The 12,500-nt window shown below is 44.7% G+C and overlaps 1 protein-coding gene across 1 annotated transcript in view; it reads right to left on the minus strand.

Annotated features, from left to right (window-relative positions):
• Window positions 1-4,540: 4,540 nt before the first annotated feature.
• Window positions 4,541-12,500, minus strand: part of USP39 (ubiquitin specific peptidase 39) — a 36,617-nt gene continuing 28,657 nt past the window's right edge. Inside the window, exons 11-13 of the mRNA XM_019970321.2 lie at window positions 7,803-7,938; window positions 5,979-6,065; window positions 4,541-5,024 (exon numbers count right to left, since the gene is read on the minus strand). Coding sequence (XP_019825880.2) covers window positions 4,977-5,024; window positions 5,979-6,065; window positions 7,803-7,938 — 271 coding nt within the window. The 3' untranslated portion in view covers window positions 4,541-4,976. The remainder of the gene's footprint in view (window positions 5,025-5,978; window positions 6,066-7,802; window positions 7,939-12,500) is intronic.

Genomic DNA, 12,500 nt, shown 5'->3' on the forward strand with positions numbered 1-12,500 from the left:
GAAGTAGGGGTAGACGGAGGATGACTCCTGGGAAAATAACCAGTTTATAGACTAGATGAACAGGGGAACCCTTCACCTACATAGAGACTTTCAGAAAGGGGTCACAATTGAGGAGAAAACTTACAAGCTCAGTTTTGAACAATGTTGAGCTGAGTTGTTCCTTTGGTATCTCTGATTTTCTTGAAGAGATCTCTAGTCTTTCCCATTCTGTTGTTTTCCTCTATTTCTTTGCATTGATTGCTGAGGAAGGCTTTCTTATCTCTTCTTGCTATTCTTTGGAACTCTGCATTCAGATGTTTATATCTTTCCTTTTCTCCTTTGCTTTTCACTTCTTTTCACAGCTATTTGTAAGGCCTCCCCAGCCATTTTGCTTTTTTGCATTTCTTTTCCATGGGGATGGTCTTGATCCCTGTCTCCTGTACAATGTCACGAACCTCATTCCATAGCTCATCAGGCACTCTATCTATCAGATCTAGGCCCTTAAATCTATTTCTCACTTCTACTGTATAATCATAAGGGATTTGATTTAGGTCATACTGAATGGTCTAGTGGTTTTCCCTACTTTCTTCAATTTAAGTCTGAATTTGGCAATAAGGAGTTCATGGTCTGAGCCACAGTCAGCTCCTGGTCTTGTTTTTGCTGACTGTATAGAGCTTCTCCATCTTTGGCTGCAAAGAATATAATCAATCTGATTTCAGTGTTGACCATCTGGTGATGTCCATGTATAGAGTCTTCTCTTGTGTTGTTGGAAGAGGGTGTTTGTTATGACCAGTGCATTTTCTTGGCAAAACTCTTAGTCTTTGCCCTGCTTCATTCCGTATTCCAAGGCCAAATTTGCCTGTTACTTCAGGTGTTTCTTGACTTCCTACTTTTGCGTTCCAGTCCCCTATAATGAAAAGGACATCTTTTTTGGGTGTTAGTTCTAAAAGGTCTTGTAGGTCTTCATAGAACCGTTCAACTTCAGCTTCTTCAGCGTTACTGTTGGGGCATAGACTTGGGTTACTGTGATATTGAATGGTTTGCCTTGGAAACGAACAGAGATCATTCTGTCGTTTTTGAGACTGTATCCAAGTACTGCATTTCAGACTCTTTTGTTGGACATGAAAAGAAAATCAGAGATACCAAAGGAACATTTCATGCAAAGATAGGCTCGATAAAGGACAGAAATGGTATGGACCTAACAGAGGCAGAAGATATTAAGAAGAGATGGCAAGAATACACAGAAGAATTGTACAAAAGAGATTTTCACGACCCAGATAATCACGATGGTGTGATCACTCACCTAGAGCCAGACATCCGGGAATGTGAAGTCAAGTGGGCCTTAGAAAGCATCACTATGAACAAAGCTAGTGGAGGTGATGGAATTCCAGTTGAGCTATTCCAAATCCTGAAAGATGATGCTGTGAAAGTGCTACACTCAATATGCTAGCAAATTTGGAAAACTCAGCAGTGGCCACAGGACTGGAAAAGGTCAGTTTCCATTCCAGTCCCAAAGAAAGGCAATGCCAAAGAATGCTCAAACTACCGCACAATTGCGCTCATCTCACACACTAGTAAAGTAATGCTCAAAATTTTCCAAGCCAGGCTTCAGCAATATGTGAACCATGAACTTCCTGATGTTCAAGCTGGTTTTAGAAAAGGCAGAGGAACAAGAGATCAAATTGCCAACATCTGCTGGATCATGGAAAAAGCAAGAGAGTTCCAGAAAAACATCTATTTCTGCTTTATTGACTATGCCAAAGCCTTTGACTGTGTGGATCACAATAACCTGTGGAAAATTCTGAAAGAGATGGGAATACCAGACCACCTGATCTGCCTCTTGAGAAATTTGTATGCAGGTCAGGAAGCAACAGTTAGAACTGGACATGGAACAACAGACTGGTTCCAAATACGAAAAGGAGTATGTCAAGGCTATATATTTTCACCCTGTTCATTTAACTTATATGCAGGGTACATCATGAGAAACACTGGGCTAGAAGAAGCACAAGCTGGAATCAAGATTGCCGGGAAAAATATCAATAACCTCAGATATGCAGATGACACCACCCTTATGGCAGAAAGTGAAGAGGAACTCAAAAGCCTCTTGATGAAGGTCAAAGTGGAGAGTGAAAAAGTTGGCTTAAAGCTCAACATGCAGAAAACAAAGATCATGGCATCTGGTCCCATCACTTCATGGGAAATAGATGGGGAAACAGTGGAAACAGTGTCAGACTTTATTTTTCTGGGCTCCAAAATCACTGCAGATGGTGACTGCAGCCATGAAATTAAAAGACGCTTACTCCTTGGAAGCAAAGTTATTACCAACTTAGATAGTATATTCAAAAGCAGAGACATTACTTTACCAACAAAGGTTCGTCTAGTCAAGGCTATGGTTTTTCCTGTGGTCATGTATGGATGTGAGAGTTGGACTGTGAAGAAGGCCGAGCACCGAAGAATTGATGCTTTTGAACTGTGGTGTTGGAGAAGACTCTTGAGAGTCCCTTGGACTGTAAGGAGATCCAACCAGTCCATTCTGAATGAGATCAGCCCTGGGATTTCTCTGGAAGGAATGATAATAAAGCTGAAACTCCAGCACTTTGGCCACCTCATGTGAAGAGTTGACTCATTGGAAAAGACTCTGATGCTGGGAGGGATTGGGGGCAAGAGGAGAAGGGGACGACAGAGGATGAGATGGCTGGATGGCATCACTGACTCGATGGACACGAGTCTAAGTGAACTCCGGGAGTTGGTGATGGACAGGGAGGCCTGGCGTGCTGCGATTCATGGGGTCGCAGAGTCGGACACGACTGAGGGACTGATCTGATCTGATCTGATCTGAACTCAGTTGACATTAAGACACCCAAAACATACCAAGTAGGCAGTTGGCTCCAAAGTTCAAGAATTTAGTGGAGTCTAAGATTAAGAGTAGGTTTCAATGCTGGCTCAGACAGTGAAGAATCCAACTGCAATGTGGGAGCCCTGGGTTCAATCCCTGAGTTGGGAAGATCTCCTGGAGAAAGAAATGGCTACCCACTCCAATATTCTGGCCTGGAGAATTGCATGGACAGAGAAGCCTGGCGGGCTTCCATGGGGTTGCAAAGAGTTGGACACGACACTCCAGTACTCTTGCCTGGAAAATCCCATGGATGGAGGAGCCTGGTGGGCTGCAGTCCATGGGGTCGCTAAGAGTTGGGTAGGACTCAGCGACTTCACTTTCAATGTTCAGTTTCTTGCATTGGAGAAGACATTGGCAACCCACTCGTGTTCTTGCCTGGAGAATCCCAGGGACGGGGGAGCCTCGTGGGCTGCTGTCTATGGGGCCGCACAGTCAGACACGACTGAAGCGACTTAGCAGCAGCAGCAGCAGCAGAGTGACTTTCACTTTACACTTACTTTAAGATTAAGAGTACAGTCATCTGGAGTTTCCTGATATTCCAGTGGTTAAGACTCCATCCTTCCACTACAGAAGGCATGGGTTAGATCCCTGGTCAGGGAAGTTCCACATGCTGTGAGGTGCAGCCAAAAAGAAAAAAAGAAAAGACTGGGATCATCTCCCTTAAATTGGTAAATAAAGCCACAGGCATAGCTGAAATGGCCCAGGGAAAAAGTAAACAGTGAGAAGAGAGGGCCTGGTGAACCTGCAAAGGGTTGCTGGAGCTATAGGAGGTGGAGGAACACAAAGACGGTGCAGTCGGCCCCCCGCATCTGCAGGTTCTGCACCTGTGGATTCAACCAACCTCGACTGAAAATATTCAGGGCGAAAAAATTCCAGAAGTTTCCAAAAAGTAAAACTTGAACTTGCCATATGCCTGGTAACTATTTACCTAGCATTTACATTGTATTAGGCATCATAAGTAATCTAGAGGTGACGTAAAGTAGACTGGAGGATGTGCGCAGGTTATGTGTAAACACTATACCATTTTATATAAGGGACTTGAGCTTCCTCAGAATTTGGTGTCCAGGGCTGTCCTGGAACCAAGGTCCCGAGGATACTGAGGGATGACTCTATTGTGTCCTGGAAGCAAAGAATGGCAGCCCGAGGTGCAGGGCTCCGACCTGCCACACAGAGAACTTGCTGCAGTTGACTGGCTGCCACCCACACTTGTATCTCCAGATCGCTGTATCTTCAGGTCTACAACAGTGCCCAGGCCTAGGCCACACTTCCTCCCTGAGTAAGTCTGGCTGAAAACCACTTCTGCTTGATGTTTCTGTGCTCCGAGCTCCCCGCTGGCCTGGCTGAGACGTTCTCAGAGCTGTCCTGTGGTCAGACACTCTTCCTGCCTGCTTCCCTGTCATTCCTCACGGAGCCCTGCACTGCAGGCTGAAAGTGCCCACTTCCAGAGTTCCAGCTAAGACTGATAGTGATTTATCTCTTTGTCAGATTCTGTCTTACTCAGAGGATAGATGCACCCTAACTGACACACCACGCACAGGCTGACAGGAAGAGACAAGCGTGATGTCCACCAGATGAAAGATCATAGGGGAGATAGTTCGTGAGGACTTTCTTTTTAAACCCCCCTTAGGCAGAAGCCCAAGGGAATGATATGAAACAAGAGGCTGGTTTAAAAACAGGAAAACATTTAATCCATCCCCAAACACATATCAAGAAATGAAGAGAACCACAGGAAAACTACCTATGATGGAAGAAGGGTGTTACTGGCTTCCAGCTCTAAATCCTATAATCCTGAGGCTTTGATGCTTCAAAGAAACCCATCTAGTCCTTTAGTATTCCTGGCTATTCGGAAATAAATTACATACGTCTGTAAAAGAGTTCTGGCCTGCTAGAAGGGAGCTAGCCAGGGAGGAGAAAGGGGCACCAATCTACTGTAAATGATCAAAGACCAGCTGAGTGACAGCATGGAGCCATCCGAGGCAGATGGACCACTGATGCTCTGGTAAGAACCAGAACACAGCGCTGGCTCAGGGGCTTGTGCCATCCACCTGTGCTCACAACAACGTCGGCCAAAGCCCCGGGAGCAAAGTTCTACACGCCTCCTTCATGCCCCCTGCTGGTTGGTTTCATCATTATCTCGCCTCTTCCAAATCTGTAAGAAATGAATACAATGGATACTTAGGAGCCTGTGTTCCATCCACAAATATTTATCATGCACCTAAATCTGTGCTAGGAAATGAGCAAACTATCACAACAACTGCGTATTTGCTAAGTCCCCTAAAACTAACTCAAAATCTTTCAGAAAATTCCCTTTCATTTAATTTTCACTTTTCTACCCATCCTTCTCTTCCCATTCCAAACTCCTTTTCTGAAAAAGGACTAACAGTCAGGCCTGCAACTTCAGTCACCAAGGAAAGAGTTCTTCTTGGAACAAGCACTATCTCTCTCCTTTTTTATAAAGCTGTGGCCTTCTCTTAGCCTGTCTTCCTTCTCTGCAGAGACTAGGACAGTTAGAAAGAGAAGACAGGGGGACTTCCTTGGAGGTCCAGTGGTTAAGACTCTGCGCTTCCACTGCAGAGGGCATGGGTTTGATGCCTGGTTGGGGAAATAAGATCCCATATGCTGCACAGTGTGGCCAAAAAGTAAAAATTTTTTTAAAAAAGAAGAAAGAGAAGATAAGGGCCCCTCAGCTCCTTGAACTCCCAAAACAGTGGAGAGGACAGTTAAAACATGCAGCTGCTGCTCCATAGACATGGGACAATGCTGTGGGGTCACAAAGAATGCTGACTTTGCCTAGGGAACTGGGGAGAGCTTCAGAGATGACTCCAGATGATTCTGAGCTCTTCCTCCTTGAAATCAGACCACACACTTGCAAACCTGACCTGGTTGACCGCACACAGAGAACCTCCTTGCTCACTAATAACTCGTCCATGCTTTCCTGTCCTTCTCTTCACTGAAGATCACTCCTGGCCCCGCCTCTTTCCCCACTGCATGTCGAAAGGCACCCAAGCTAACTCAGTCCCACTCCCTGCCTTCACCCACAACACTTCTCTCACCAGCCCCCACACCCCATCACCTCCACGCTCATCGAGTGAAGCCAACCCACCTGAATGTAAGCCTCTGACAGTGTGATCATCTGGGGAAGGATGTCGGTCACCTGGAGGTCCTGTAATTCATACCATTTGCCTGTCCCCTGCAAGGAGTATGAAGGGCTAGGTCAGTTTGCTCCCAGAAACCAATAGAGTTTTAGAGGGAAAGAGATGCAGCCAAAAGCTAGAAAAGTCAGAATAGTCACTAGACCATCACCCAGCAAGAGTTCTAAGAAAGAAAGTACAAGGCCTCTGCTGGGCATCATTCAATGTCAAGAGCTTTTAGGGTGCTGATCTTGACAAACAAGTCCTGCTGAGGACTCCTTAAAGCACAGTGGAGTCTCAAACACTGTTCGTCTTTTAGGAAGAGACTAGGAGGACAACACAGAGAAAGAAGAGGAAGCCCCTACTCCTCACCTGAGATGTCCCCTTGCTGCTCTGAAGTGACAGATCAACACATTCACTTAGAAGGTGCAGCATTAACCAAAAATGGACATTCCCACCCCCGCCCCAGAGGACACGGCAAGAGCTGGACAGAAAAAGACTCCTTGGTGGACACTGTCCCTCATACTAACCTGTTTCCTTTGGCCTAAGAAGCAGTGCTGCAAATATAACAACATCTACCTCACTTCATTCTTCTATAAACAAAGAGGAAAAGAAGTTTCTGGATTATGGCAGAGATACTTCTGGAAGCTCACCTGCCTCATCCATCCAAACTTTCAAGAAATGCCAAAGACAAATATATTCCAGTTATTCTGGATATTCCAGTAGTTCAAATAGGATACACAACAAAAGCTCAGGATCCCATAATGAAAACCCCTATTCCTGGTGTGAGGACTGGTTAATAAGAACACAGTAAAACCGAGTATTCAGGTTCCAATGCCAACTCTTCTAACTTCAGATCAGTTACTCCAACTCTAAGCTAGGTTCCTCACTTGTAAAAAGATGGTATGAACACCTGTCCTGGAAGTGTGTTTAGGGATATAAACAAGATGAACATACATAAGTATGTGGCATACTATCTAGCACACGGCCAAGTGCTTGGCAGATAGAAGCTGGTTACCATTAAACCCAGATTCTCAGAAGACTCATCAAGTTAGAACAATTTGTGCCAGTAATCTGTATCATACCAAATACATTCTAAGCACATGTTTCTCCCATTTTCAGCAAATTCACAAAATTAGTTTTAGCTGAAAGGGAACCTCTCTACCAGTGCTTTGTAAACTTTAATTTCATACCCTTCAGAGGGCCTTGTTAAACCAGTAGACTGTGATTCAGGAGGTATGCGAGGGGTCTGAGATTCTACAATTTCTAACGAGTTCTCATGTGATGTCAATGCTGTGAATCCAAGGCACTTTAGGTGGCAGGTGCTAGTCTAGGACAGCGCTTCTCAATCTTGGCTACACAATGGAAACCTGAGAATTTTAAGACCATCAAGATGCCTGGTTCTCACCTCCAGATAATCTAATCAAGTCTTAACTCCAACATTTTGGACCGGAAAACTCTTTGTGGTGGGGGCTGCCTGTGCATTGGAAGACATTCAGCAGCATCTCTGGCCTTTGCCCCAGTGGAAAATCAACAGGCACAAATCACACTGTTTTCACGTAACTGGTCTGGGATGGTCCAGGCTTCAGCAGTCTAAAACCTGCCCTCAGGGAAGTCCCACATGTAGCCAAAATTGAGAACAGCTGCCTTAAACTGGTCACTGACAACTCTGTTTCTCACAGAATCCCAAAGTCAAGGACAAGAAAGAGCAAACTGAAAGGAGCTGCCTTCCAAAAGGCCAAGGGAACACCACCAGCTTCTGCCACTCTGCACAGTGAGAAGTCAGCCCTACTCACATGGTGGAGCACGTGGATCCGGTAGGAGCCCTCGGAGGGTTTGCCGTCGTGTACAATGTTGGCGATGAGGTCGTAGGTGGTATTCTTGTGCACTGCCTGCACTTCTTCAGACAAATACTCTCTCAGGTCCACATTTCTGAGGATGATGAAAATAAAGTGAAGATCAGACAAAGCCTATGAGGTTAGCCCTGTAGAGGTTAACTGTCCTCCCTAAATGGACCACGAAGCTGTGGAACCCTATTTCAGGAACTTGGATCTAGGTGGGCTTGAATAGCTACGGAGCCCAGGTTTGTGGAAATTCACAGTTTGCTACAAAAATGGGTCAAACTAGGAAGACTGGCTCTATGGGAAAAGCGTATTTTAAAAGCATGCCTAGGAGGAGAAGGGGACGACAGAGGATGAGATGGCTGGATGGCATCACTGACTCAATGGACGTGAGTCTGAGTGAACTCCGGGAGTTGGTGATGGACAGGGAGGCCTGGCGTGCTGTGATTCATGGGGTCACAAAGAGTTGGACACGACTGAGCGACTGAACTGAACTGAACTGAGGGCTTCCCTGGTGGCTCAGTGGGAAAGAACCTGCCTGTCAATGCAGGAGACACAGGTTCAATCCCTGGTCTGGGAAAATCCCACAAGCCACGAAGCAACTAAGCCTGTGTGCCACAACTATTGAGCCCACAGGCCTCAACTACTGAAGCCAGGTGCCCTAGAGCCTGTTCTATGCAAGAGAACTACGAAAGTGAGAAGCCAGCCCACTGCAACTAAAGAGTAGCCCCCCTCTCACTGCAACTAGAGAAAGCCCATATGCAGGAATAAAGACCCAGTGCAACCATAAATTAATTAATTAATTAAAAGACGTTCCTGGTGGTCCAGTGGCTAAGACTCTGCACTCCCAATGCAGGCAGCCCGGGTTCAACCCCTGGTCAGGGAACTAGATCCCACATGCCACAACTAAGAGTTTGCATGCTGCTGCTAAATGTCCTGCAACTGAAAGATCCTGCATGCTGCAACTAAGACCCTGCACAGCCAAATAAATAATATTTTTAATTAAAATTTTAAAAATAAAAAAATAAAAGCATGCCTAGGGGAGTCATGCCTGGTGGTCTTGTGGACGGACTCCATGATTTCACTGCTGAGGGCCCTGGTTCAACCCCTAACTGGGGAACTACAATCCTTCAAGCCACAAGGCATGGACAAAAAATATTCAAAAATAAAAATTAATGCATACCTAGCAGTCTAAAGTACACAGCTTGGAGTCATTCAGACCTGAGCTGGAATCGAGGCTCTGTCACCTCGGAGCTGTGTTTAAGTTTAAGCAGGTGACATAAGCTAAGGCTCTGCTGTATGAGAATGAGAGTCACCATCTCCTCTGAGATGAGAACAAGGGTAACCGCCTCACCCTCTGCTCTGTCAGGGAATCGGCTGCAGTGGCAGTGTTCAGGGGGTACCTGGTCTCTGGACTCAGCCTATAGAAGCCTGCTCACCTGAGCATGTCAGTTATAACTGTATACAATCACTGTAACAATTTCAGTGTGGCAAAACAGGACTTCCCTGGTGGTCCAGTGGTTAAGAATCCACCTGCCAATGCAGGGGACGTGGGTTCGATCTCTGGTCCAGGAAGATTCCACGTGTGGCCAGGCAAGTAAGCCACCCCTAAGTTGTGATCTGCAACTACTAAGCCCACGAGCTGCAACTGAAGCTCTAGAGCCCGTGCTCCACAACAAGAGAAGTTACCACAAAGAGAAGCTCCTGCGCCGCAACCAGAGTAGCCCCTGCTTTCGACAACTAGGGAACGCCCACGCAGAGCAACAAAGGCCTAGCACAGCCAAAATAAATATGTCAATTAATTTTTTTAAATATGGCAAACCAGGCAGATCATTCAGATTTGTTTTTTTCTTTGATTTCATGGGACTGTGTTTATTTGATTATTTTGCCTTTAGTCAAATAGGCAGAATGGTTACAAGTAACAGAACACCTTGGGCAGCCCAAGTACAAAAGGGGGATTAATTGATTCAAGGTTTCAGACTAGGAGATGCAGCAGAAACCAGGCACTGGAGAAGCAGCAAGATCCAAGAGTTACCTGCCCTCTTTTCTGCTTTGAAAAGCTTTATCCTTTTCCCATCCAGCTTTCTCTCCTTTATGGAACCCACCTTGACTCCCCCACAGCTTCCAAATTTCTCAGTTCTGGTTGTCAATAGAGACTACTGACTAGGTTCCTTCAATTGGGACTTAAAAACATCAAATTTATTTTTAACACTTGAACACTCATTTTTTAAACACAGAGAAGCATTCTTGATGTACTTGGAATAAAACCTCCTTTTGTGTTTTATTTGTTGAATTCTATCAGTTGATGTATAAATGTGGTATAAATGTGTACCAGTTTTTATGAAGTCAAGAGCTATAATACAGGCTTACTGTGAAGACGGCAATGACAATTACCAAGAACTTTCAAATAGGGAAGTAGATTGACAGTTAACGTAACTATTAAGAGAAAGCTAACTAACTACACTATTTTCAGGAAAAATATAACCTGACGCCTACAAATATTTATAAAAATTTAAATACAAGATAGAATAAGAAGAGTATGTGTGTGCTCAGTCACTCTGTTGTGTCCAACACTCTGTGACCCCATGGACTGTGGCCCGCCAGGCTCCTCTGTCCATGGGATTCTCCAGGTAAGAATACTGGAGTGGGTTGCCATTGTCTTCTCCAGGGGATCTTTCCAACCCAAGGATCGAACCCACATCTCCTGCACTGGCAGGCAGATTCTTTACTACTGAGTCACCTGGGAAGCCCAAGAGAGATTATATCCTTTTTCTCATCTCTAGAACTGTCGGCTGTGCTACCACTCATAACATGAAACACAGTGCTATCATCTCAAGAAGGCTTTACAATAAATGCTAACAGTGGTCACATCCGGGGATCATTTCTAGATATGTGTCTCCTTTTGAATTTTACGCTATGAATTTATGAATATATCATCTGTCCAAAAATACAAAAAAATTTCAGTGTAAACCATGTATTAATAATAAGCATGCAACTTTGTTCTAACTGTATTATGTAGCTTTCCATGTGTTAAGGATCACTAATTATTTCCACAGACTGACAGCGAACCATGTAGATTGCAATAAATAGTCATTGTTGTTTTGGGGCTTTTGGGATTTTTTTTTTGGACCTGCCACACAGCTTGCAGGATCTCGGTTCCCCATCTGTGGAACACAGTCAAAGTGCTAAGTCCTAACCACTGGACTGCCAGGGAAGTCCCTAAACAGCCACTGTTAAAATACATTTTAGATATGAGTCTGAGGAAACCGATGAGGGCTCAAGAGAGCCAAAATGCCTGCCAGCTGCTAAGAACTGACTTCTCATACTGTCTTCTCAGCTTTAACAACAGCTGTTTGGACTTCTTTGAACAAGTCCTAGAAAAGTCTTCAGAAGTATATATACTCAAAAATTTCATGACTGAACCCAAACTGTCTCAGTGGCAAAAGGGAATAAATTGATGTTAAATCATTTTGCTTTAGAAAACAGTCAATGGGGAAAACCCTATTTGTCCCCCCATGAAACAGTCCAATGTTGAGACCACCTAACTAGCTGGAAGTGAAACTTTACACCTGTGCCCAGAAACCCTATCTCCAAACAAGCAGGGGGCCGCTAATCACTGCACGTCTGATGGATCTCTACTATGAATAAAACACAGGAGAAGAATTAGATCTGACGAAGGGTTTTTCAAATGGGGACTTGAGCATAATGAGAACTGTATTAGTCTAAAAGTGATGACGGTGCGTTAATAACCAAAGTCTAGGTTTCCAGGAGAGTCACACAGTGTGATGGTCTCCATCGGACTAGTGGAAAAGTCATCTTTTTCTCAACTTCTCCAAAGCTTTCTGATAGACAAGCTACTGAAGGCACAGTGACCAAAAATCCAAATGTAACTGGTGGCAAAATACACATATTCCAGGTCCCTAATATAAAAGAAACTTCCTACCAGTGAAAGGAAATTTCTGTGCTGACTGAGCAGGAACTACCATCAACACACAGTCCTGCCTCGGGAGCTGCCCTAGAGTAAAGAGGGCTCCTTCCTTCCAGGAACAGACTGGTGACTGCAGCAATTCACCAAAGTCCAGCTCTGAATTAAAACCCCTAGTCTTTCAGAGAAAGCCCCTCTGTGATCCTACTCAAGTTAGCAGACAGCTGGCCTTCATATTCCCAGATTTCATTCTACTTGTCACATAAACAAGATATTGGAGAAGAAAAGGAAGAAAAGTGCATGAAAAGAGAGAAAGAAATTCTCCTGTAACCCTAACTACTACAAAGGTTTTCTCTCCTCATCCACCACTGTTCTCAGAGTCTTGGTGATGATGGAACCAGAAATAATAAAATGTTACACTTGGAAGGATCCCTAGGGCTCGTCTAGTCCAGGCCTCTCATTTAATCCAGAAGAGAGTATACAAATGACCTGCGCAAGGCCACCTGGCTAGGACAACACAGAACTCAAGACTTCTTTAAGCTGCTACCCTCTTAAACGCTACACAGAATTAAGAATTGGTACTATTTTCAAAGGAAAACACTGGCAGCTCAGTCTGGGCAACTGGAGGGGATGGAGGGAGAAAGACAAGAGAAGGAGATGACCATTTGCCCATTACAGCCCCCAAACTACTTTCTGAGGTTTAAAAATAACTACACTTCTGAGCTAAA

Source organism: Bos indicus, chromosome 11, assembly GCF_029378745.1.
Source record: "Bos indicus isolate NIAB-ARS_2022 breed Sahiwal x Tharparkar chromosome 11, NIAB-ARS_B.indTharparkar_mat_pri_1.0, whole genome shotgun sequence".
Lineage (NCBI taxonomy): Eukaryota > Metazoa > Chordata > Mammalia > Artiodactyla > Bovidae > Bos > Bos indicus.